A 27,038-nucleotide genomic window follows, 5' to 3' on the forward strand; every position below is an offset into this window, starting at 1 on the left:
ATATTAATACCCACAAAAAACAATACTTTGGAAAACCAACTTGCAAAGCCTGCATTTAAATATTTTTGTTTATTAGCCATTATGATGAGCTCAAAGTATGAAATCAAAGTGAAACTAGAAAAAGATTAATTAATTAGTCTATAGCAAGTCATAACATCTTTGAGGCATTGAAGGCTTAAAGAATGAAGTTGACTAGCATTAACAGCCTTTCTTTGTAGTCAAGATAACACACTGATGACTATCCACAATAAATTGGGTAAACTGAGAAGCGTACATAGTCTTGCAAGTAGCTGCATCTGTAAATTTCAGGATCAGACAGCATCAGAACTTATCTTTAATAACTTATTAGGGAGTTTTTAATAAGTTTTAAAAAGGTATTGGTGTTTACAACACCCACTTAACGTTAATCTGTGATGATTATGTGGCCAAGCTAGCAAGTAAACAAAGCGGACTGCCACCCAAACGTTATGAAATGGATCAGCTTTAGATGACACATCACTAACACCATTAAAGGGGTAAGATAATCATATGATATGGAATGCCATCCATAAATGTAAAGTGGGGTTGCTTACTTTAGTGAGCAAATGGATATAAGGATCCAGACTACCAACTCGGTCTTCTGTTTCCAAATCTAGTTGTTTAAAATAGTGACTAGTAATGAGGGAATTCAAGTGTTTAGCAATAGAAGGATCTAATTCAATTAAAGAAGTCAAGGCTCTGCGAGAGTATCTCAACTCTGTAACATGCAGTGAACATTTGGAACTCTCACTGAATAGAACACTATACCCCTGCATACGACTAAGAAAATTAGGTATGGTTAGCAACTGGCCAAGTAATATCAGCACTACAGCTTACAAATGAAGACATACTTGTCTTCTGAGATTAAACAGATGAAGCTAAATAACTAAAGACCTTTGAAGCACATTACTATCGTGTTACAGAGCTGGCATGTCATTTTCGTCATCAAATCCGCAACAAACAACTACCTTACGCTTCTCTGGATTTCCCCCTATACTAAAGGTAAGTTTACTTAGCATTCAAACTTGAAACAGATTTTCCTAGTGACAAACAGAAAGCCAATCACACTATTAGCAATGATAATTTAAATCACAGTAATATTCCTGTGCAGTGATTGCTGACAAATCTAGAGGAAGACATTTTAATCGCAATAAAACTTTTCAAAATATGGAAGATGGGTATGTTGAGTTGTACCGATGGTGACAGAGAAACTGAAATAACAAAGGCCCTGGCACTTTGCTTCTTGCCATTAATTGCTAGTGTCTCATTACTTTACTAGAGACATGTGTCTATAGAAAGGAAAGAAAATGAGAATTTTCTATTATAAATTTTAGGGGTAAATGATAAACCAAGCTTCTGGAAAAGAAGAAAATTAAACATCAGGGGAAGTTCATAGAAATAAATTGAAATTGATGAAATTATAAGAAAAAATCTTGACTTAAAAATAATAAAAAAGAAGTATTCAGTTTGGCCCATTAAATACTGCACAACCGAGAGAATAAAACAAAATGGAAAAGGATGTGTACATTTTTTTTTCAGTGATTTGAAAAAGTAGCCACATAATTCCTGAACCAGGTAAAATGCTACTGATGGAAGTGAATACAAATTTCATCTTAATTCAATAAAAAGATATTTAATAGTTCATACACTACTATGCATATCAGACCCTATGACATAATGTTTTTCGCAAATATCTTTGAAACGAAAACTCGGATCAGCATGGTGCTTTGGCAAAGATTGTTTCACACACTCCGCTAATTTTTGAACTTACTGAGCATTGTCAAATGCTGCTAATTATGGCGTTTACTCTTGACTGTGAAGTCAAAAACCTGCGTGAGCCATTTACACATTCGAACAGGTGAGGCGTGACGTAATAGTGTCGTCCATTCATCCACTATCTCCGCCCCTGCCTTCCCCTACTACCACCATCCCTCCCTTTCCCTCCCTCCTACCCTACTCCTACTCCCTATTCCCGCCCTCTTTCACCTCCATATCTCCCTTTCATCTCCCTCAATCCCCCTTCTCTCTCTCTCTCTCTCTCCCTCTCTCTGCACACGAAGAAATGAAGCTATGCACACATATGACTTATTTATAATGGCGGATAACTCCAATGTATATATGTTAAGTATGGTAGGGTGTTTTATGTATGACCCTGATTCTTGTTCCAGCGCAACTTATTGTTGCCTAATTATTGTATGAGGTTTGTTTGACAATTATACAACCATTGAAAGTTATACGAGTATGCGACCCTAATACCCATAGGTTATGTTGAACGTTTGATGGGATGATGTAGCTGACGCTTGGTCATTTATAAGAAATTGTGTAAGAGATGGAAAGGAAAAGGGTGGAACTGAAGTGGGAATCCGAAGCAGGGTAAAAACTTAAAACGAAATTGAAGCGATAAATATATGAATAATTTATTCTAATGTTAGGAAAAGGCTGCCATATGTTAAGAAGTCATTGCAGACATAAATAGACAGCGAGTATATGATGGCTGGATTAATACTATAAATAACTGACCACATATTTTACTTTTAGTATTCATCACTCTCGACAAACAGGCACATCGATTACGATTGTTTGCATAAACGATCAAACTTTACTCGGCATATAATTTTTATTAATCTGTCATTAATTCGTCATACTTGTGTCTGGCTTCATATACCGTGTAGCCTCAAGAGAGAGAGAGAGAGAGAGAGAGAGAGAGAGAGAGAGAGAGAGAGAGAGAGAGAGAGAGAAAGGTAACAGCCATTCCCTTATGAGAGAGAGAGAGAGAGAGAGAGAGAGAGAGAGAGAGAGAGAGAGAGAGAGAGAGAGAGGGGGGGGGGGATGAGGAATGGGTAAGGGAGGTATGGAGGAGAAAGAGGTAGGGGGATAAGGAGTGGGGTAAGAGGGGAGGAAAGGGAGTAGGGGAAGCCAGGAGTGGAGGTAGTGAGTGGATAGACGTCACAAATACGTCACGCCTCACCTGTTCGAATGTGTAGTATATCAAGCAGGTTTTTGACTTCACAGTCAAGAGTAAACGCCATAATTAGCAGCATTTGACAGTGTACAATAGTGTTAAAAATTAGCGGAGTGTGTGAAACACTCTGTGCTAAAGCATCATGTTGATCCGAGTCTTCGTTTCAAAGATATTTGCGAAAAACAGTATGTCATAGGGTCTGATATGCATAGTAGATCACAATTTTGCACTAATTCAATATACATTATTGTTAATATAGAATAGCTTAAGAAGGTTAGTGAATCACTTTCAAATTAACATACATAAATGTAATTATAATGAAAAATTATATGCAAATGTGAAGACCTTGCTTCATCTGAGGAATATTCTATCACTCAAGCTCAAACTATTTCAGTATCATAACATACAATAATTGGTTCTCTTATAACAGAATGTTGCAGTATGTGGTGAATATCTAGTACATGTGCCCAATGCACTATAAAAGCCCACATCTTTCTATAATCATGAAAATCTTTATAAAACATTTTGGAATTTATGGAGTGTGTACAATACTTATTTATGCAAGTAAATACTTTTGAAAACCTATTTATACTACTGCCCCAGTTTCTGTAATGCATGTTAAACTTTTACATGGCATGAAGTTTAAGAATGTGTATGTTATACAGACATTAGACACCCCTATCAAGACCATTAGCATATTTCTTTATATCATGGAAAAGGGTACTGAGACTTATTGAGTCCTCCCACCCCACCCCCGTTCCGAGTTGGTTAAAACCTATGCATATGACGATTTACATTCATGAGAGCCTGGGTATTCCCTCCCAAAACATGGGTTAAAGTGAAAGATTCCAGGACACTTGAGATAACCACACATCATCAAAAGGAAGATATCTAGAGATGCCTGTTTTAGCTACTTGCCCTGCCGGAAGCCTTATTTTAGTGATGTGTTTTTACAAAATGTTGCAGGGTTTTCCACATTTTAAAAATTTCTTTCATTTCACTTGAAGCAAGAGGTTTTCCAATGTCCCTCCTCCTCTTTTAATAAAATATCCTCCACTACCTCTTGTTGCTGCTCCTAATGCAACTCCAACAGCTACTCAGTCATCATCTGCTTGCTTTGCTCTTCTAGCAGATTGATGATGCTGTCCATATCCACCTCCAACCCAATTTGTTTTCTCTAAGGACACAGTTTCATCATCAGCTGACCCTTTTTGCATAGGCATGAACCCTTAAAAACCACATTCTGCAACACATTCAGGCTGCAGTTTCCTCCATGCAGAATTGAGGGTTCTCTTGATGACCTTTCTCAGGCCTTATCAATGATTTTGAGGTAATTGGCAATGTGGAAATTTTCTTTTCAAAACTCTGAGGGGGAGCTTGGTACCTTCAATGACCTCGAACCATAGCTGGAACTCTGCCTTTATATAGTATTTTGAGCTTGGAGATCATCTACTGATCCATGAGATGAAAACATTAGAATTGTGTTAGGCAGCAGGAACTTGATCTTGATGAATATGAATTCCTCCATCAGGTCGTCTTCAATAGCTGGAGGATGGATAGGAGAATTGTCCATAAGCAACAAGGCTTGGACATGGGAGGTTCTTGTCCATGAGGTACTTTTGGACCTCATGACTAAGACCTTATTGACCCATTCAACAAACAATCTGCGTGCTATGCAAGCCTTGTTGTTTGACCTCAACATAACCTTAAGTTGTTTCTTCTGCACTCTGCACTTTTTAAAGGCTCATGGATTCTCCAAGTAATAAACCAGGAGAGGTTTGACCTTGCCATCCCCGCTGACATTAGCACACAATAGCAAAGTTAGTCTTTTATGGGTTTGTGATGAGAAATTACCTTCTGTTCTTCCAAACAGACCAGTCCCACCACAATTATAATCTTACAGCATATAAGACTCAAAATCCCCAAACCCTTCAAATTTGGACATGAATACCTCTGCTTTCTTGACATCATAATAATTTTAATAATTTCTCCTAAAAAAAAAAAAACTTGAAGCTGAGCCATGCCACACAAATGCTAACGATTCCTGTTCTCTAGAAGTTTTCAAACCAGGCATGGATCACTTTGTATGTTCCTTTTTCTTGGTCTGCTGGCATACCTGGCTCATTTCTTTTTAAGAGGTCAGCATAAAAAACTGCCTTTTCACAAATAATTTTTTTCATATATTGTATCTACTCCTAACTGCTTCTCAATGATCCATATAAAAAAAAATTCTTGATATTATCTTGAATACATGGTATTTTTTCTGTTAAATTAAGCAACCCCCACTTTAGCAATATCAATTGCTTTGATTCCTTTTTTCTTCTCCAGGATTTTGTAAATCGTCAACATTCTATGAGTACATTTTTGACAGGGTTCCCACTTGTGTTCCTTAATCATACTTCTCGATAACTTCTTTTTTCAGCTTTAAGGTTCTCATCTCCTCCTTTCCTGCTTTCATGATCTTCTTGGGGGCCATTGTCATGATGCTGCACTGTATACTGTTTACTTGACATGAACAATATAAATCACAATTCTATAAAGAACAGGAGGTCATAACTTTACAAGAACACACTGGCAAAAGCCCTTGCAAGATAACATAAGGTGATGCTGGTAAGAATAGTCCATAGACAGTAAAAAGAGTTAAGATTTGAGCAGGGGGATGGGAAAAAAACATAGGTAAATAAAATGGGTGGCGCATAGTTACTGCACGACTGTTTCCTGCTCAGTTCGTGCTTGTTTCGTTAGTATTTTCCCACAAAAATTATGAATACGGACTGAAATGTTTGCTTGCAGACCGATACAATTCTCATATACCAATTAGAAATTTTATGCTTGCATACTGACATGCTCATATTCTGAGCTGCTTGTAAAATGAGGTATTAATCTATTAGGTTTACCCCAACACTTTACAACAAAGCACAATTCCTATGGCCTTTTTACCATTGCTTCATATTCAATCAAGAATTACTTCAATTCATTTACACAGGTTTTCAACATTCTTCATTCCCCTTTAATTATTTTTCATGAGCCTCCCATGGCATTTATATTGCTTCTCTCGAAGCTAGTTAAATTTCAACGACTATCCCTTAAACTAAAAATAAAAAATTTTCTTTCCTTGAGTAGTATTATGATCATATTGGTCTGCATGGCAATACTACTTCATGGGCAAATCATATCCCTTTGTATTTCACTATTCACTATGATGAAATCCCAAATTTTTATGAATTATTTACATTTTCCCTATCTATACAAAACCAAGTCCTTTAATATGAGCATCTTACCAGCCTAGCTGGACTGCGATTGTTAAAATTACAATAAGGTGTTGGTAGTTACTGGTAGGTGACGGGGAAACTCTGGCCCCTCCCAGCAACCTGAGAAGTTACTTAGACCTCAAACCTAGGACTTGCGGAGAGGTTGAGGCAGGAACTGTAACTTAAAGGACTCAGGTTTGTACAGTTAAGAAAAATACAAATTACTTTTAAAAATTTGTGATTAGTTCCTACACAGATACAAACCTTCGTCCTTTAGTAAGAGACTTTTTCTTAACAGGGAGGAAGTCCTTGTAACCAACTGGGTGGGTTAATTTCCCAGGAATGTCAAGCCCTTTGGACCTGTGTAGGAATGAAAGTGATAACTCCTGTTAACCTCCTAGCAACCTAGGCCTGAAGATGCAGCAGATGTTATGCTAGATCACTACCAGGGAATGGTAGACGGTCATGGAAAGAGCCTATTTCCATATGACGTACATGACATTAGAATGTATGGCCATTATAAATAATGGATAGTATACATTTACCCATCCTTTCCTTTGTCTGAGAGAATGGGGAGATACTTCTAAATAAAACCTACTCTATTTCTCAAGAAATTTACTCAAATAACTGGCTTACCATCCAATCCAGCAAAAAACAAAGTGACTCCTTCTGCTAAGAAAGGAGAAGGAAAAAAAAAAAAAAAAGAGGTACAAGGGGCATTCCATTTTCCTTCTCATTCTAAGCTTACTTCAAGACCATTATCTTAAAACACGAGCTGACTCTTGTCCTGCGAGGTAGCTAGGTTTCCTACATAATCTGCTGAGAAACTACTGCTAAGACAAGGATCTCAGGTATCCATGGATCTGTCAGTATACACTTGTAGGTAAAGGACTGAGAAGATTGCCTGTTGCCAGACTCTTGTCTTCAGGAACCATACACCTAACAGGTTCTTCCTGAGAGTTGGGAAAACTCAATACTTCTGACTTCATGCACTTGAATCTGGAATAGTATGTTTGTCTCCTCACTTCATGAACAGTACACTTAATTTCCACATAAAGTAAGGAAAAAGAATAGTCATGGTGTCAGTTACTGGAATCCTAAATATTACCTCAAATGTACTTGGTAAACCAAGGATATGCTAAGAATCACAAAGTAGTCAAACTTGGAGAGTTAGCAGGATATGGTCGTGTGGTAGTGTAAGCTATTTATTACCTATCAACAAACAGAATACACATACCATACCAATAATAGCACTGTACTCAATATGTTCTATTTCCCTCTCTTCCCCATTGCTCTTATATACGGTAATAGGTATAAAAAATCTCTTATTTTGTGTATAGTGTATCGCCTAATTCTGAGAATTTCTTATGACATAATGCATTTAGTACAGAGTAATGAACTCTTACTTATCACATAACCTCCAAATAACCACTTTCCTAGCTATATTTTTTACTTTGTTTCTAACCTAGTCATTGCAGTATAAGCTTTGATTTGTTTGTCATAATTTTCACTTCTAACCTCGTTCAATAATCTTCTCTGATTATTCCATGTATCAACTAATTGGGGCTTCCATTTCTTCCCTCCTTTGTACCTTCCCACATGACTATGATAAATAGCACGAGGCTCATGGAAGATCTATGAGGAACCCCAATATTCATTTCAAATTCTTTTGATACACTTGTTACCATCTTCCTATTGTCCTCTACCTTTAAAACACCCATTTAATCATTGTTTACCTTGGAACCCTAAATATGTATTCTCATGATTTACAAATTGGTAGTGCCGTTTTTTTTTTTTTTAATACTAGACAGGTCAACAAAGGCAGTAACAATACATATTGTTACTGCTCTTGTTGACCTGTCTAGGATGATGCCACATTAATAATTTGTTACCTGAATTTCCAGCTCAGGTAGTTTTAGGTGGTCTACCATCACTTGATTACGAGTAACTTACGACTTTTGTTCAAGGATTTCACTTAAATAAAATGAAAGAACATTTAATACTAAACTGTCTTTCTTTTATCCAAAAATATCAATGGGGAACTTATTCTTTGTCTACTCAATAATAAATGTCGTACTTGAAGTACACTTAAGAGGGTGAGTGGGAGGGAGGGCTGTGACACCCTAGCAGTACCAGCTGAACTCGGTTGAGTCCCTTGTTAGGCTGGGAGGAACGTAGAGATTAGAGGTCCCCTTTTTGTTTTTGTTTCTTTGTTGATGTCGGCTACCCCCCAAAATTGGGGGAAGTGCCATGGTATATGTATGTATGGGTTGAAGTACACTTTTAAGTATCTGTCCGTGCAATGTATTTACTGCAACTATATGAAAAACAGTATTATTTCTCTCATATTTCAAACATCTCTAATTGCAGTGCTATAATTCCAACTGGTTTAATATAATTACAAATTTGTTTTATGAAAATGTCCAAACAATGGAGTATACTAACTCTCCTGTGTATACGGATACTGTACTTGACATATAACAGAAAGATCTTATCAACTACGAGTTTACAGTGAGATGGGATTCTAGCGTATTGGATAGTTGGTTAGTTCCAATTGCTGATCTTTAGGATAACTAAATTTCTGTGCTAACTTCCTAAAACTGAACAAGAAAAAAAAATTCTTAACAAATTCTTTTACAATTACACTTATACAGTTTATTTCAAAGCTTCCTTATCTTTTCCTAATCTGAAATTCTTTATAACTTTTTCACAAAAATATCAATAAGACTAATTAAAAAAAGGCTTATTTCCAATGACACTAGTAAAATCACCTAGTCAGTATTGAAGGAAAAAAATATTCTGTGTGCAATATTCCTTGATTTTGTTTTGCACAATTTGATATTCAATTCTGTAAATAGAAATTTTAAATGACAAGATTAAATTGCCAAACATGACCTAAAAAGACTCCAAATCCTGTATCAGGACCTGTAAAATTATCTTCACTCATAAGGAGATAAACTCCCCTTCATAATCTGATTAAATATGTACAATTATATACACGATGTTGGAATACACCATTCTAAATTCGTAGTAATCATAAAAGTTATGCCCCCTGTGGCCGAGGGGGCATAAAAACGATTAGAATAGCGCCAACGTTATCCCTGCGTGTCGTAAGAGGCGACTAAAAGGGACGGGACGAGGGGGCTGGGAACCCCCTCTCTTGTACCTACATCCTGTGAGACATCGACAAGGGGCTACCCCCCAAAATTGGGGGAAGTGCCTTGGTATATGTATGTATGTAGCTCAAACCCCTAAAAATTGAAGTACTGTAAAAAAAATTTGTATGTCCAAAGTCAAACACAATTGAATGAGTAACGACTTGTTTTCAATATGTATTTACAACAAACCCATTCATTAATCCACTATAAATATCAACTATGAGCATATAATGCACTGAATAAAGGCCCGACTTGCTATGATCTCTAGAGAGAAAACTTCCACCAGTAGCATTCATCATTTCCAGTGTCCTTCACCATCATCAATGGTAAGAAAAAGGAACCACGCACAATTTACAAGGCTTACATTGATCACAAACTGCTAACTTTAAACAAAATCACTGAAAATTGAAATTTTTAGGAAGGAAACTTGTTTTATAAAATATAATTCATGTATACATCTGAGTAAATGGAATCACAATGCATAAGATCATGCTATGAAGCAGTACATACTAAAATAAAAAGGTAGCAATAAATACAGAAAGTCCTGTTGGGCAATCGTAGCAATAAGTGAGAGAACAGCAGGAAAAAAATACAAAGCTGACTAAAGAAATAAAAAACGGCAATTTCTGTGGAAGAATGTGCTAAGCAGTTACAACGTAAAACTTACCATGCAATTCAGTATTCATATTGCTTAGCATTAGTCATCAAATGCATAGAGTTGCCCAACACCTCTATGGATAACTTACTAAAAAAGACAGCCCTTTACCACTAGCAGGAATAGTCATACAATACAATAGTTACAACTGGTCTCTTTGTTGATGTGAGTTACATTTCGAATTCAGCCCTCTTCTAAAAGGGAATGGCAATGCATGATCCTCATATGAGGAGGAATACTTTACCATTATTACAAGTGAAAATAAGCGTAAAAATAACCAGAGATTGTTAAATTTCAATTAACCTTTCAGAGAATAATTCCCTTTTCAGATCTAAGCATATATTCACATAAATACATGATTAAGTTTAAGAAGCTTTTCATAGTTATTTTATATCTAAGTTCTTACAAATGGTAATATTTTATATATTGTACAGTTAAGAAGCCTATTCAATCTGCTCTGATGCATACCATTATCAGAATAATGAAAATGAAAAAAAAAATCTCCCAGAGAAATCTGCAACAAGTCTTAACCCTTTTACCCCCAAAGGACGTACTGGTACGTTTCACAAAACTCATCCCTTTACCCCCATGGACGTACCGGTACGTTCTTGCAATAAAATGCTATTTAAAATTTTTTTTTGCATATTTTTGATAATTTTTTGAGAAAATTCAGGCATTTTCCAAGAGAATGAGACCAACCTGACCTCTCTATGACAAAAATTAAGGCTGTTAGAGCAATTTAAAATTTATAAACTGCTAAATGTGCTGGGGAAAAATTAACCCCTTGGTGGTTAAGGGTTGGAAATTTCCAAAGAGCCTGGGGGTAAAAGGGTTAACAAACCTGGTAGTTCAGACTTCAATGAAGCTAGTAAGTATCAGAGCTACTATCCACAACCAAAAATTAGTGCCTTGGAGGAAGTCAATTTGAATTACAGAAATTACTAGTTAAACGATCTGGAATACCCAAAATAAGAAAAATTACCAGTGCATAGGATCCAAGAATGATTAAAGTACTGTACTTATATTAATTAGAACAATTATAATGCTACCAACTTGGAGACTATTTACAGTGACTTACTTCGAAAACTTTAAATAAACTAATAAAACAGTAGATATACTGTGCAATGTAATTTAGGTACCCAATAATAAATGAATCATAATTTCTTAGTAAAGATTTACACATAACGGATTTTGAGCGAAGCGAAAAATCTATTTTTGGGTGAGATAGCCATGACGTCGTAGTTAAATATACCCTAGGAAGCTACTGAAGGAACCTTCCATCAGGACGTCATGGCTTGAGCCCAAAAAAATTTTTATTGGATTATACTTTACCCCCGTATGTATGTACTAAGCGCTGTTATCGCAAATACATATACTGTACTATCTTTTTTTTTTGGCAAATTAAAAGCTACAAACCCTTTTTAGTGAAGAATAGGTTACACCCTCGGCAAACTTCCTGTTACTGCCTGCATTCAAAAATATATCCAAAGTACATGCAAGGCAATGGAGCCATTCCACAATATGCATACTTACACATCTGCCATTCTAAGCCAGCTGTAGTCGAGCAGGTGAGGAGGATAAATTTTAATGAAAAGAAAAGAAAAACTTAGAAAACCTTCACCAAACACACTTAAAAAAAAGGGACAAAAATAAACAATAATACCAACTATTTGCACAACTACTTTCATGCTGTCGGATGAAAAATTTAGAATGACATGCAGAATAATCAATAAGCAATACTATGGTTACAGAAGCAAAATTAATATTGCAAAATATCTTTCATAATGATAATTGTGACAGCTAAAGAAGAGATATCTTTCTGTTAAAATTGGGGTTACATACGCTTTAGTTACAATGTCTAGATAAAATGTTTTACTGTACAAGTTAAAATAGTTCAGGGAACACACCCCTCAAAGTTTGTAATGTCTTGCAAACTCCAAATTACTAACAGTTTTGGGCAACAATATTTTTGTCTTAAAATAACATCATCTAAGTGTATAAACTTTGAAACTTAAAATCAAATGGCCTGTGAAAGTAGAAATTTTATCAATCCTACACAATAAAAAATGACATTGGGACTGTTTTAAAATGTCTATGAACAATTATGTACCGTCTGGTATTTGGCCGAAGAAGAGCTACAATGTATGCTGGAAAACTTTGGTCCAGAGAAAAAAATACTATTATTTACAATGCATAACCAAATATTCATAGTCTTCCCCAAATCCTGGAAACTTCATTCTTGTTTTATAAAGATTTGTCTCCCAGCTGGACATCATAACCTTCCATAAACTCCTATGGGTCCTGGGTTCAAGTCAAGAAAGAACCTCTCTTTTTTGGGTGTGTAGTTTGATGATAACAAGCTCTTTAATCACTGTTATTTTGTTACTTCACCAAAATCATGGAATCAATAATTCTAGTCTAATCTATTTTTTTCTTTGTTTAATCATATAGAATTCACTAACTTTTCCAAGAGTAGAATGTTTCCCAAACTAGAGAGGTATATGTTGTCCTGCTATGCCTATGTGATACTATTTAAACTATAAAGTGTGTATGATTGTATATTGCTTACTTCAGTTTTTACATATATTAACTAGGTGAAAATAAACTTTAAAAGAGACACTTTTTTTACCAACAACACACAAGTTATAGTGTTAACATAATAACTAGCTACTGGTGCGCTTAGTTTCCTTCTTTTGTGTAGAGTAAATAGTTTTTTTTTTCCCCTATGCTATATCCTTTCAATGAGCCTTCCCTGATGTTCGTATTGTTTCTTCTCTAGACACTCGGTTTATGAGGTGTCCCCTCATTCAAAAAAACACTCAAGGTGCCAAACCATTCCAATAAATGAAAGCTGCTCTCCCATTCTCATTTCAAACTATCTTATATTTTTCATCAACTGGTTACACTTCTTAAACTGCTTCTTCACCTGCTGGGCAATCTGCTGGATGGGGGTTCAAGACCTGCTAAAGCCTAATAGCTCCTTTTAGAGTCTGCAATCTCACCCTTTATGTGAGCGATGGATAGGGAGGGGTTTGGGGAGCTTATAGGACTACCTGCTGAGTCATCAGCAGCCATTGCCTGCCTCTCCTTGATCCTAGATTGATGATCAGTCTCTAAGGTATTGTACTGCTAGGGAATTGTCACTGTCCCTTGCCTTTGCTATTCATGAGAGATCTTTGAACCTTTAAATGAACCAAGGCATTTTAAATTTAATACCTTACCAATTATTTAATACATAAAACAAATGGCCCCATTTCTAGTGCAAAGAAAAAGAGGTATTATGCACAAATCCAATTCATTATTTATTTCCTTTATCACTCTATTACTTTATTACCTGCTGCTACCTCCGATGCCTTAGATGACCGCGGAGGTAGCAGCAGTAGGGGATTCACCATTATGAAGCTTCATCTGTGGTGGATAATGTGGGAGGGTGGGCTGTGACACCCTAGCAGTACCAGCTGAACTCGGTTGAGTCCCTTGTTAGGCTGAGAGGAACGTAGAGAGTAGAGGTCCCCTTTTGTTTTTGTTTCTTTGTTGATGTCGGCTAACCCCCAAAATTGGGGGAAGTGCCTTGGTATATATGTATGTATTACTCTATCAATTCCTCCTACAGACTTCTATATGTCGCAATCATAAAAGCGTTTAACTACCCCTTAGGTTTGCCCTTCTGCTATATAACGGTCATCCTTCTCATCACCATTAGTTGTTCTTATCCATGCTGGACATAGAAGTTTGCATTGCCCGTCTAAATTTTCTAAAGCATTCGGCATCAAGCTTGTTCCGATTGATATATAAAAATCAATTTTATTTTCTATTACTTCATCTATATACAATATTTAAATGTTCTATTTTGCTTCATAGCATAACCCATCCAGGGTTAGACGAATGCAACAAACCGGAAAAAAATAAATAGATTAAACTATACTGCTATGACTGCCATGGAGGTACAGCACCAAGAAAGAGTGAGTGAACTATTCATGGACAACAAATGCTGTTTGAGAGTAAAATAGAAAAGTATAATACTGTAATCTATGTGTTGTATTGACTAAGGAAATTAAAATATAAGAAAGAATAGTAGCATATAGTAAAGATTTTATGACAGACATCTTGTATCTTATTCAAAAAATTGAATATACATCATTAAAGACTGAAGAGGAGCAAAATTCAATCAAGACAGGGGTGAAATTAAAGGAAGGACAATGCTATGGCTTGTCTTCCAGTATCTTAAAAAATTAGTCTAAAACAAAATGGGAGTAAGGCAGGAGATAAGACCTATACTTCTTCCCTATTTCCATAGTGTTTCACCAAATAAATATAACTAATAAACATAATGCTCTTCACTATATACAGACCATAAAATTAATATAAATCATAGTAGACATTTAAGAAAATCAATGTTGATAAAATACTGAAATTTCTTATAAAAATCCTGAAAAACATATTACAAACGAATCACTTGATGGCACAGCTCACAATTCTAGTGTCGTTACTTCATTTCCTTTCATTAACTAAGTCTATTAATTTTAAACTTGCTAAGAGTCGACAGTCAAAAGGTAAAAAAAAAAGTCTCGTAAAAGAAAACTAATGACTGTTAATCTACAACCCTAGTGATATAGTGAGAAAACGTTCAAAAATTTGGTGAACATAAGCACGAGTTGCATTATAATAAAAGTGAGAGCAGAGATGTGAAAGAGACAAGGTGTAACAGCAAACAAACATAAAAATTTTCTTAATGACTGCTGTGCAAGTAAATTACTATACTGCCATACGGTGCAACTGTTATTTTTCAGATGGGTTTGTTTCAATGGTTACCATCATCAACCAATCAAACGTACAGTGATAAAAAAGCTATTTTTCAAATCATATGAAAAAGGAAAAAAAAGGTCTCCCCTTGAAAACAATGCTAGGCAGAAAACATTACATCTATAGTCATTTTCTTTTAGCGATGCAGATTTGCACCGACTCGCAGCGGTGCCCTTTTAGCTCGGAAAAGTTTCCTGATCGCTGATTGGTTGGACGAGATAATTCTAACCAATCAGCGATCAGGAAAATTTTCCGAGCTAAAAGGGCACCGCTGCGAGTCGGTGCAAATCTGCATCGATAAAAGAAATGGACTATAGTTAGTCCTTATGAAACACAGACTCCTAGCACTATCAATTATTACCCTTAAAACGGTACAGGCAAAATTTAAAAGTAGCCTAAACTGTTTGCGGATAACTCAGCACCACTCAGAATTCTTGAAATTATGTATAATGCTTCTTTGAGTTCTACTAAATTTGTGACCAATAGAAATTTCCAAGGGAAAAAACATAACAGTATAGAAATAACAGACAATTGCACTGCACATGTGACTGTCAACAGCCACTAAAACAGCTTTACATACAGAGCAATATATGGTAGGAATAAAAATGTATCTTCAACACCTTGCAACAAAACCTTTCTAAATTTTGACATACTCTCGTACAGCTTAAAAGAAAATCCTATCAGTTTATAACTGCACAATAAATTATTACAAAATATCAATACAACATATGATACATTATCAGAAAATAGCTCCCTTGCTGTTTTTCGTCTTACGGAGTACTTCAATGTGCAAATGAACATCCTTTCACATATCTACTCTTAAACTGAACATTTCATATAAATATCCATTAAACCTAAATTGTGTAAATTGACTCAAATTCCAAAAAATACAATATATTGTCCTTTGGAAGGAATAATTATGTGCAACAAAGTGAATACTGAGAAAACCTGAAATTTGAATGTATAAACATATACTCGAGGTGATATAAAAAGCCACTAACAATTTTGACTTAAAACACACAAACATATGATATAAAAACAATCATGCTTCATAAATATAAAACTTCCTAATACAGTATAATCATGCTCAATGCCAGAGACAGACATTTGCTTATCACTAGCTGTTTACCTATGAATAATTAAGGGTTATATTTAGAACTTTCTCATGGATCAGTGACCATAACTGTTGGGATGTTAGAAGGAAGAAATAAAAAATTTAACTGAATGTTTACCTCCCCCATATATCATAATGGGACTTCAGAAGTTTAGGCTATGAAAAACAAATGAGTTCAGATTGAATATGACTTCTAAAAGAACAACTTTGGATGGAAAAAAATACATATGAAAAAAGGCACCTCCTGGTAGCAGAGAGGATATACCTATGAAGGCAAATGAGTTTTGGTTTAACAATACATTAACAGATAGAAATCAGCAAATTTCTGCACTTTGGATATTCTGCTTTGGTAAAATAAGAGGATTGTTTGTTGAATCGATACAAATATCTTAAAACAACATACCTGTTTTCATAGCTTCTATGTAATAGCCAAGAATAGCACCCTTTCCTGAATGACTATTGCGCCAGTGTAGAGTAACGCTGGAAACTGTCTTTGTCAAGGTTAAATCTTTTGGTCTTGCTGGGGATCCCGGCTGTGGCCCAGTTGTGACATTTGCTCGTACCTGATTAACAAGATTCTGCATAAAGGCTAAATCTTACAAAATAACGATGGTTTTAATTCAAATTTTATCTCCTAAAACCTGTTATCCATTAATATTTGAAAGTAAAATGTTATTTAATATGTTAGATATTCAAATATAGCTGAAAAGGTTTCCTGCTACGCAATATTCTGATATAAAAAAGAGATTTTGACGAAGGAAAGATCTAGTTCTGGGCGAGGAACCTGTGTCGCCCAGTGAAATGCTCCTTACAGCACCATTTCAAAGGTATAAATACTGCTAAATATACCAGAGAAAAAAGTTGCATGGAATGCAATGCTGGGGCGAGTGATACCTCAGGTAGAGATCCCTTTCCAATTAGACTTCTCCCTCCTCAAAATCCCCAGTTACTACGAGGTGTTGTTCACTACAGCTACTGCCCCCCACCACCACCACTACCTATCCTTCTCCCACCATTCCTTGTTAGCACCCAGACAATACTGCAATACTGACATGATTAAGGATACCAAGTATTAAAATATTTTCTAACAGCAACAATCTTTATCTTTTGGAGTATAATTTCCTAAGAGGTCACAGTTAGACAATGTTATTTACTAAATTCACTGTAAATGGGCTACAACATCATACCTTTTCCACTCTATTGCTTCTAATATCATGTTTCCATGTTTATGTTTTGCTTTCCTCCCCTCACCAAATACCATTAATTTTTTTTTCATATTAAAGCTGATTTTAAAAGGCTAAACTTAGGAATTTAGAAATACAACTCCATGATCTGGTTATACTACTTTCCATCAGAGCTATATTACATTAACCATTTTACCCCCAGGGCTATTTGGAAATTTGCAACCCTTAACCCCCAGAGGTTATTTTTTTTCAAGCACATTTTGCAGTAAATTTTTTAAAAATTGCTCTAACACCCTTAATTTTTGTCATAGAGAGGTCAGGTTGGTCTCATTCTCTTGGAAAATGCCTGAAATTTCTCAAAACATTATTAAAAATATGCAAAAAAAAATTTCAATAGCAGTTTTTTGTAAGGACGTACCGGTACGTCCATGGGGGTAAAGGGATGAGTTTTGTGAAACGTACTAGTACGTCCTTTGGGGGTAAAAGGGTTAAGGAAATTGATGAGCTCTTCATGTATTTTCTCACACAGCTAACAGAACTTTGTTTTATGTTATTTACCTCAGGTCCATAATCAATTGTTTGAGCTCGAACACTAAACTCATATGTCACCTCTTCTTCTAATGACATAACGAGTAAATATGGAGTCACCACTTTCTGCTTCACTTGTTTACTAAAATCTGAAATATAAAAAAATCTATAAAGGCCATGATAAAAGCAATAAAACCAGGAAATGAAAAGGAGGCAGACCATAAATCATAAGAACACACACAATATTGACCAAAATTTTTTTTAAAATCATACATATTTAAATTTTTCCTAATAAAGTAGACTGCAAACCACAATCAATTTGGACAGTTATCCATGAACCTAATTTTTGGTTGATAGCAAAGACATTTCCTTTTAGTAAATCTGTGCTGAAGGAAAATATATTAACATCCTAGTCTTAAATGACTAATTAATTTATATATATATTAGAAAGGTGTACAATTTAGCTTCAGGGGTCATTACTTTATGGGTTACAAGGGTCAAAGTGTCTTACCAGAGATACAAAATATTTCCTTGAACAAGTAAAGTGTATCCTTTACCAACTTAGTGTGTAAATATTGCAGAACAAGTAAAGCATCAAATTATTGTAACCATTTCATATACAGCACTCTGTTTAAAGATAGACTTCAAATGAACTGCTTTGTTCATGCCAATAAAGTTTAACATCAATATTTGTCGCTACTACCAATTTCTAGAAGAAAAATATTAAACAAATTATATGTTATAAGCTTGATTAATTCCTACACAAACATGACTTTTCAAATTAAGGACATATATATAAACTAATTAGAAGCATTCAAATACATACTTTCATCAGGTCTAGCAGTTTCATAGGTAACAATGTACCCTTGAATGTCTCCGTTCGGTCTCGCAGGTGCATTCCAAACCACTTTCAGACTGTTCATAGTTATGTCAGTGAAACTGAGGTTTGCCACAGGTCCTGGTAGGTCTTGAAGTGTTCTTGTGTATACTGGCACAGACTTTGGTCCATCTCCAGCTGGATTGAAACATAGCATTGTAATGATGTACCTAGTGTACATATCAAGATAGAGTAGCTCATACACTCTAGTAGAAGCTCCTACAACTTCTGTATCTTCTGATCCCTCCGGGTCGTTCTCACTTCGGTAGAAGATTTTGTACCCGAGAAGTTCCCCGTTCGATTCTTCCTCATCTGGTGGCTAATTCATAAAAAAAAAAAGAAAAAAAAAAAGTTAAGACTTGGAAATCAACAAGAAAAGACATCATGAGGTGGAAATTAAGGGATTTTGACGAAGGAAAAATCTATTTCTGGGGAGAGACCTGTGACACCCGGTGAAAAGGGTCCTTCTTTACACTTTTCTGATATAATGTTTTGGAAGGTTTATATCAGAAAAGTGTAAAGAAGGACCCTTTTCACCGGGCGTCACAGGTCGACCCAGAAAATATGGTGTGAGAAATTTTAAAATATGAAAATCATCACCAATGAATTCTCCACCAAGTTATAGATGGTGGGATGAAGGTTGCAATAATGAAACTAAGTAATACATTGATAACACACTTTCCATTATTTGAATTATGTTTACTGATGTCTTACCTAATAAGATTATAAATAGGAGTCTCAGTCATATCTTTCTCTTTACTTATATAACTTTTATAGAAAATATAAAACATTCATCATTAACTGTACATACGATGCATCAAAATATTGATGGATTAACACCTGAAGAATAAACAATAGCTCTAAAAACACGTTACAATAAAACTGTAATAGAGAAATAGCAAATGTACAACAAAATAATGGGAAACTATGTTAAATTCTTATAAGAGGTGGGGAAAACATGTTCTATTAGAAAATAAAAGATCACAGTAAATTCAAAAAGTACCTTCCATGATATCTTGATCTCTGTGGATGACACAGGTTGTGCCAGGATATCCCTTGGTTGACCAGTGGGAACTGCTTCCCCTACATAAACAGTTGAAGGGGCTGAAGGATGACTTTCTCCTTGAGCATTGAAAGACACCACCATCACTTCATAATTGGTATCACGCTGAAACAGAACATTGTAAAACAATAAAACATTAAAAGACTAGGGGGCCACTCAGTAAAAAGTAGACCTCTGCCACGGAAGCTTGTTTCTTGTTAGCGTGAATTTTCATAAGCTCAAATAGGAACCAAGTTTGAAGTCTCCGTGACAAGGATGTCCAAACTTATGGCTGATTACGTGATATGGCCCATTTGCTCGTCCCTGACCTTGTCCTTCCAAAATTCAATCAGTTACAGCTCTTTGCATAATAGTTTAAAATCCTTGCAAGTTTCATTACTTTACGATTAAAATTGTGGCCGTATGGTTGATGACAAGAATTTGACCTTTCCTTGACCTTGACCTTCGACCTTAACATGTATTAACATGTGTGGATTTCCATACACTCAAATATGAATCAAGTTTGAAGCCATAAATTTGGTCATCGTTGTCAGTTGTACAAATTTATGGCTGATTGCGTGAATTGGACATTTTGCTTGGCCGTGATCTTGAACTTTGACCTTGAACATCCAAAATTTCATCATTTCCAGCTTTTTACATGAGAGTTAATCCCTGCAAGTTTCACTACTCTACAATTAAAATTGTGGCCCAGAAGTTGTTCACAAACAACCACAGAAACAGGGGTAAAAACATACTTCGTTGACAGCGGTAAAAATGCTAAACATGCAAAGTCCTAAACTGCATCACAATCTATCATCTTAAAATAAAACCCATATTTATGAATCTTCAGATAAAAATAAAAGAACTGTAAAAAAAATCATCCAAAAAAACATACCTGCAACTCCTTTAAAACAATTTCTTTTGCCAGAATATCTCTTAGTTCTTTGTGCTGTACACTAAATGCTGTCGGAATATCCGACATCTGGCGGTATTTAACCCTATAACCACCAGTCTTGGCATCACCATTCCAAGAATCTGGAAATAGGGGAGTCCATTCTACCCTAACACTATTGGTCGTTATAGGAATGACCTGAAAAAAATAAATCACAGTCTAAATCTTGAAATAACTTATATCAATTAGTTCAAAAGGAAAGTCTCATTAAAGAGGATGTCTCAAGGGTAATGTAATATAGTCCAACAACTAAGGAATAAGTTTGGGAATGCTGGATTTCATTAATTGTTTTCAAAACTAGATTAACCTGGTATGTTTGTATATAACAGTACATCACTTGCTCCATTTGTTCAACTTAAAGGATTCAGTATAAAAGAGATTTTGACAAAGGAAAAATCTATTTCTGGGGAGATACCTGTGACGCCCGGTGAAAAGAGTCCTTCTTTACACTTTTCTGATATAAATACTTCCAAATATACCAGAGAAATTTTAAAGTATGGAATGCAGAGGTTACTACCCTCGCGCGAACACCAAGTGGGCGTCGTGTATAAAGCAGGGGCGTGTGAAAACCACTATTCACAGGCTATCTTCCATTTAGATAATTCCTTCATCAAAGGATATACAGTAGATGAGAATAATAACACTTGTTGTGAGATAATTTCATAATGCTAATGTGAGTTCAATACTTTTACTTCTGGACAGTGATTAAATTCTAAGATGAGAAAATGAAAATAATCACCTTGATGTCAGTAGGAGGCTCAGAAGGTTCGGCTGGTAGGGTACGCACTTCTACACTGCTCTCACTCCATCCACTTGCACCAATATCGTTGGTAGCTTGTAGTCTGAATTTATAGGCAGTAAAAGGTTTCAATAACAAAGCCGTGTAACTTGTGGCGGAGTAATCAATTCTTTCTTCAAATGCCTGCCATCCACTTGATCCCTCCATGTATTGTACGGTATAATATCTGTGAACAAACATAAAATATGTTGAAAATATTAAAGTGATAGCCCTGATTATATTGTATATAGCTCATACACTGAAATTCAATAGCATGTTTTAAATTTACAGTTATTGAAGGAAACATATTCTATGTAACTAATGATAGTCTGCAAGAAATACATACTACCAGTAAAAAAAAAAATTCAGATAAAAATTAGTCTTAAGATTACCAGGGCTATAAGTTTAAAGAAAAACCTACCTCGATACTAAAGATCTAATAAAATGAACAACACAGATATCTACTTGAAATATAAGGATACAATTACCAACCTGATGGGTGCAAAGCCATCTCTTCCAGGATTCCATGAAAATGTTATGCTCGTAGATGTGACCTGAGAATGAGACACAGAAGGTCGAGAAGGTGGGGCTGGGAGTTCTCTATTGTTTGTTGTGTATACAGGAGCCCGCAACACTTTCCCTTGGCCCAGTCGAGTACGAGCACTTACCAGAAACATGTAATTGCTTTCTGGTTTCAGTTCAATAGCTCTGTGTGAAAATAAATAAACTTTAGCAATTAGGCAATGTTGGGCATCTACAGCTTATATAAAATGTTAACCCTTTTACCCCCAAAGGACGTACTGGTACGTTTCACAAAAGCCATCCCTTTACCCCCATGGACGTACCGGTACGTCCTTGCAAAAAAATGCTATAAAAATTTTTTTTTTCATATTTTTGATAATTTTTTGAGAAAATTCAGGCATTTTCCAAGAGAATGAGACCAACCTGACCTCTCTATGACAAAAATTAAGGCTGTTAGAGCAATTTAAAAAAAAATATACTGCAAAATGTGCTGGGAAAAAAATAACCCCTTGGGGGTTAAGGGTTGGAAATTTCCAAATAGCCTAGGGGTAAAAAGGTTAACATGCATAAAAAATTTACAAAGGCATACAAAATGTTCTTGGGTTAAAACAGCTTCAACTTAACAGGGTTTTGTGGATATAATGCACCTTCCATTTAAAAAATCTACATTCTTTTATAGTTTCCTTTTCTCATTCCTTATTTATTCCTAGTTATGCTTCCACATGATAAAGTGAACTTCTGTGTCCTAAATTATGACTTCACTGCTGCATCATTATAAGTGAGTGACTTCAGTACTTACAAAAAAGTAATGTAGACCTACTTAAGTGTATTCCTACTTACATCAAATCTCATTTTACAACACATCATAAGAACGGATCTCGGTTGTATCCCGAGGGACACCTACAGTGTTAAAAGTTCCAATATCGTCACCCTCATAAACTAACTGCCTAAGTCATTTTCTCCACTTGTTGGGAAATAAAAAAAAACCTTCTCATTTCCTAATTCTTTATATCATTGTCTTCAGCTTCAATTCACAAATGCTTAACAGAAGAATTTGTGAATTAGAATTTGTTAATTGAAGCTCAATACAATGATATAAAGATGTAGTAAATGAGAAGGTTTTTTATTTCCCAACAAGTGGAGAAAATGACTTAGGCAGTTAGTTTATGAGGGTGACGATATGAAATCAGACGTATACTCACTTGAAAGTACGTGTAGTAGGTCCAAACTGGAAGGTATTATTTACATCATTGTTTTCTTCTAGATGGTAAACAATAGAATAGGCTGTAATTTCACCATTTGGTTCTGCAGGAACATCCCAAATTATGCGGGCATAAGTAAATGAGACATCTGGAAATGACACATCTGAAGGTGGACCCGGAACTGAAAATACCACAAATTCATGTCATTATAGGTAAAAAATAGTTAGTGCTACAGTATGCTTTAATTTGACACAGATTCAAGAGGAGATAGATTAGATACTAATATTACTTTAAAAAATATTGATTATGGTGATAACTTCACTTTGATCACCTAATGAATTTAATTGATTAATATCACTTAGCATATTATGGTAAAATCTTAATTATAATACAGTAGGGTACAGTAGTACCTTGGTTTACGAGTTTTCTATACAGTAATTCGTTCTAGGAGTGAACTCTCTACCGAATCAAAAATTTTTAGAGTAATTTTTATTTTTCATAACTATAGGGGTTTCAGCATTAGGAAGCTTCATCTGTGGTGGATAATGGGGGAGGGTGGGCTGTGGCACCCAAGCAGTACCAGCTGAACTCGGTTGAGTCCCTTGTTAGGCTGGGAGGAACGTAGAGAGTAGAGGTCCCATTTTTTGTTTTTGTTTCATTTGTTGATGTCGGCTACCCCCAAAATTGGGGGAAGTGCCTTGGTATATGTATGTATGTATGTACAAACCTGTGTCCTCTAAAAGGACTATGCCTTCAGCATACCTGGAACTAGGCTTTTAAATTCATAACGAGGTGTTGGTAGTTACTGGCGGGTGGCGGGAAAGTCCCAACCCCCACCAGCACATTGAGTAGCCACTTTGACTTTAAAGTAGGAAGTGTAACAGAGGACTCAAATTTGTATAGTTTAGAAAAAAACAGTACATATGACTTTAAAAATTTATGATTTGCTCCAACAGAAATACAAACTCTTGTCCTTTCATAAGACACTTAACCTTAAGAGGAAGTCCTTGTAACCAACTTGCTAGCTTACTATTCCTGGAAGTTTAACGTACTCCTATCAACCTCTTGGCATTTTGGACATGAAGATGAGAAAAGTTTAGGCTAGGTTAATAGCAAAGACTGGTATACTGAACAGACAAGGGAAGCACCTATATCAAGGTAGAGGATATGCTGTCTAACTGCATGTACATGCAATTAGACAGGATAGAGGAGATACTTTTAAAAAACTTGATGCTAAAGAAAAGTTGTTCAATGGTTCATCTGCATCCATCGTCAGGTCCAGCAAATAACAGGGTGACTGCTGCAACCCAAGGAAGGGGAAGAAAAAAGTGCTGAGGTAATGCAACATTCTGGCTTCATGAGATCGTATCCAGGGCGATCCTTTCCTTTGTCGGAGCGAGTGTCCAATTGTTGCACAAAGCCACGATTGTCTTTGAGATGAAATATACCGATCTCAACTCAACAAACATCACACGGTCATAACTTTACAAAAAACAATTCTTAAATCTAATACACCAAATGATGGTTCTCTGAGCACTGCTAAGAGAGTGGAAGAGTTTGGGTTAGAAGAGTTTGGGTTAGAGCAGTGGGGAGAGGGGGGGAAGGTGTGCACAAGCTAATGTAAAAATAAAAAGGGGTAAAAATCCCATAAACATTGCGGGCAATGCGTGACTGATTCAATGCTCATGAACCACTATGCATTTGTATGTTCGTATCCATATTTGCTCGAATTCAATGTTCCTTGTAACCCGCGGTACTACTGTGTTTTGCAGCACAACTATGATCATGTGTGTCAAAGAAAATTCGTTATTTTCCTGGACATCTTATTTCATAATTTTCTCAAAAACCAAGTCCGTAAAACTTTAAGCAAATTAGCTGCCAAATAAAATACAAGAGCAAGGATACATATCTGACAGGTAAATAAAAAGTAGTCCTAGTAGTACTGCAATATTGCTTTACAGTGACTAGCTATGCTACAGTTACACAAATATATTCACATCAACACTCACCATCTTCATGAGTCTGCACCAGCAGTGGAGGAGTTGATAGCACACCATCCCCAAGTCTGGTATAAGCTAGAACCTGTACAGTGTATTGGTAATATTTGCGGAGTTCTGTCAGTGTAGCAGCAAATGTAGTATTATTTGGGATTATCTTTTCCTGAGGTTTCATATTTTTGCCTGTAATTCAATGAAAAAAAAAAAGTACTAAGAAAGAAACTACAGTACAGTATAACACACCTATTGTAAAAGTGTTTTCAGTTATTTTGGCCATTTAAATTAACATATATAAGTTATATATACGAACTTAATTCATTTCAATAAGTGTCTTCTTTACTTACCAACATACACAACTTTGTATCCTTCAATTATCCCATTCTGATGAACAAGTGGCACCTGTTCCCATCTAACAACAATTGTTGTAGAGGATGTGGCATTTGCTGTTACTCCATCAGGACCAGCACTTGGAACTGAAAGAGCAATGTTGATTTAGCTTTCAAAATTAAACCTTTTTCTATTATACTCCTTAGAAATAAATAAAAAAGAAAATGTCCTATACTGTACTATACTTTAAAACATTCTTACTGATTCATCCATTATTATAAGTTTCCAGACAACTAAATAGGCTAAACCCTCGCAACTTGAAGTTAGTTACATCAGAGTAAATATTTAATGGATGTTTGCAATGAGGTGAGCTTCGTATCAATTCCTAAAAACTTTTCCAAAGCACCTAACTTTCACATTTTGAAATAAAACTGCCTCATACATACATTGAACATAACAAAAATTACATATAATTAATAATTCAACAGAAAATAAAAAATCACATCTTTTCAAAGCAAATTATAAAAGATCTTTCTACAATATAGCTTAGAATAAGTATTAGTAAAATCCAATGTTCAAAATTTCATACTATAGAATAGCATTTTCCTTATTTAGCTTCCTCTCCATTAGAATGAATCGTCTTCACCTAAGCTATAAACGTACAGTACAAATATAGTATACCACAGATATACCTGATTCTCTTGTCCTTTCTATTGCAACAGGTGCCAATGTAGATGGTCCAATATGGTTCACTGCCACCATAGTAACTTCATATTGGGTGTATTCTTGCAAACCAATAAGCTGGTGTGAATTGGCAGTGATGTCTTGCACAAAATCTTCTGAGAAATCACATTCACAGCCAAGAGATCGATATTTAATGAGATAGCCTTGAGGTGCACCATACCACTCAAATTGCTGAAGAGGCTGAAAGGAAAAATGGGTCATAAATAATAATTTTCAATATTTACATTTGAGATTAGCTCTCTTGGAAAAATTAGATACATAATGCATGTCAGACTCGAATACCAGGTAAAACCATTAATTAATCTACACAGTACGTTTGATGGTAATTCCAAACCAATACAAGAACTAAAATTAGGATACTTTTTATCAGTCTTTGTATTGCTATACAGTAGAATAACTTGTGAAATACAATTGCAATTTTGAGTAATTTTCTAGATTTATAATTTTACATCATGGCTATCCACATTGACCTTGAATTCTTCCATAACTCTAAACCTAATTTTACTGAACATACAATCATGAACTTTTCATAAAGTTCAGGTTTTTTCAAACAAACCAATCAATCCTACACTTTTCAAATTCATGGTCTTCACATTACAGACACTACAGGCCTTCCTTTTACTGACAAAAGAGGATTAGGACTAAAGATGATAAGTACCTAACTTTCTGTAGTTTGAGATATTAACTATGAAGAAGCAAATGTATTTCTTTAAAATCAGTTGAATTATGATATAGATGTAGAATCCTTTGTGACAAGAAGTCCCCCAGAAGTCCCAGTAAGTCCTGTTCTATAAAATGTCCTGTTCTAAAAAAAAATTTGCTGAAGAGGTTTGTTCAACAGGCTGAAACTAATGGAGTGCTCTCCTTCTGTCACCTTGGAAAAAAGAAAAAAAGGTTGACACAACTCTGCCAAGTTGACCAGAG

General features: G+C 35.4%; 1 protein-coding gene across 8 annotated transcripts in view; it reads right to left on the reverse strand.

Annotated features, from left to right (window-relative positions):
• The window catches only part of sdk (sidekick cell adhesion molecule), a 223,097-nt gene that overhangs the window by 34,570 nt on the left and 161,489 nt on the right, over positions 1-27,038 (reverse strand). For 5 of the 8 annotated variants that reach the window (XM_068352200.1, XM_068352199.1, XM_068352197.1 and 2 more), the window contains 12 exons: positions 26,063-26,294; positions 25,388-25,516; positions 25,056-25,226; positions 23,047-23,227; positions 21,815-22,030; positions 21,284-21,509; positions 20,488-20,682; positions 19,554-19,718; positions 18,500-18,869; positions 17,704-17,822; positions 16,365-16,524; positions 11,578-11,598 (listed from right to left, as the gene is read on the reverse strand). In XM_068352200.1, coding sequence (XP_068208301.1) covers positions 11,578-11,598; positions 16,365-16,524; positions 17,704-17,822; positions 18,500-18,869; positions 19,554-19,718; positions 20,488-20,682; positions 21,284-21,509; positions 21,815-22,030; positions 23,047-23,227; positions 25,056-25,226; positions 25,388-25,516; positions 26,063-26,294 — 2,185 coding nt within the window. The remainder of the gene's footprint in view (positions 1-11,577; positions 11,599-16,364; positions 16,525-17,703; positions 17,823-18,499; positions 18,870-19,553; positions 19,719-20,487; positions 20,683-21,283; positions 21,510-21,814; positions 22,031-23,046; positions 23,228-25,055; positions 25,227-25,387; positions 25,517-26,062; positions 26,295-27,038) is intronic. The other 3 variants (XM_068352202.1, XM_068352203.1, XM_068352198.1) reach the window with 1 other exon arrangement.

Source organism: Palaemon carinicauda, chromosome 28 (assembly GCF_036898095.1).
Source record: "Palaemon carinicauda isolate YSFRI2023 chromosome 28, ASM3689809v2, whole genome shotgun sequence".
NCBI lineage: Eukaryota > Metazoa > Arthropoda > Malacostraca > Decapoda > Palaemonidae > Palaemon > Palaemon carinicauda.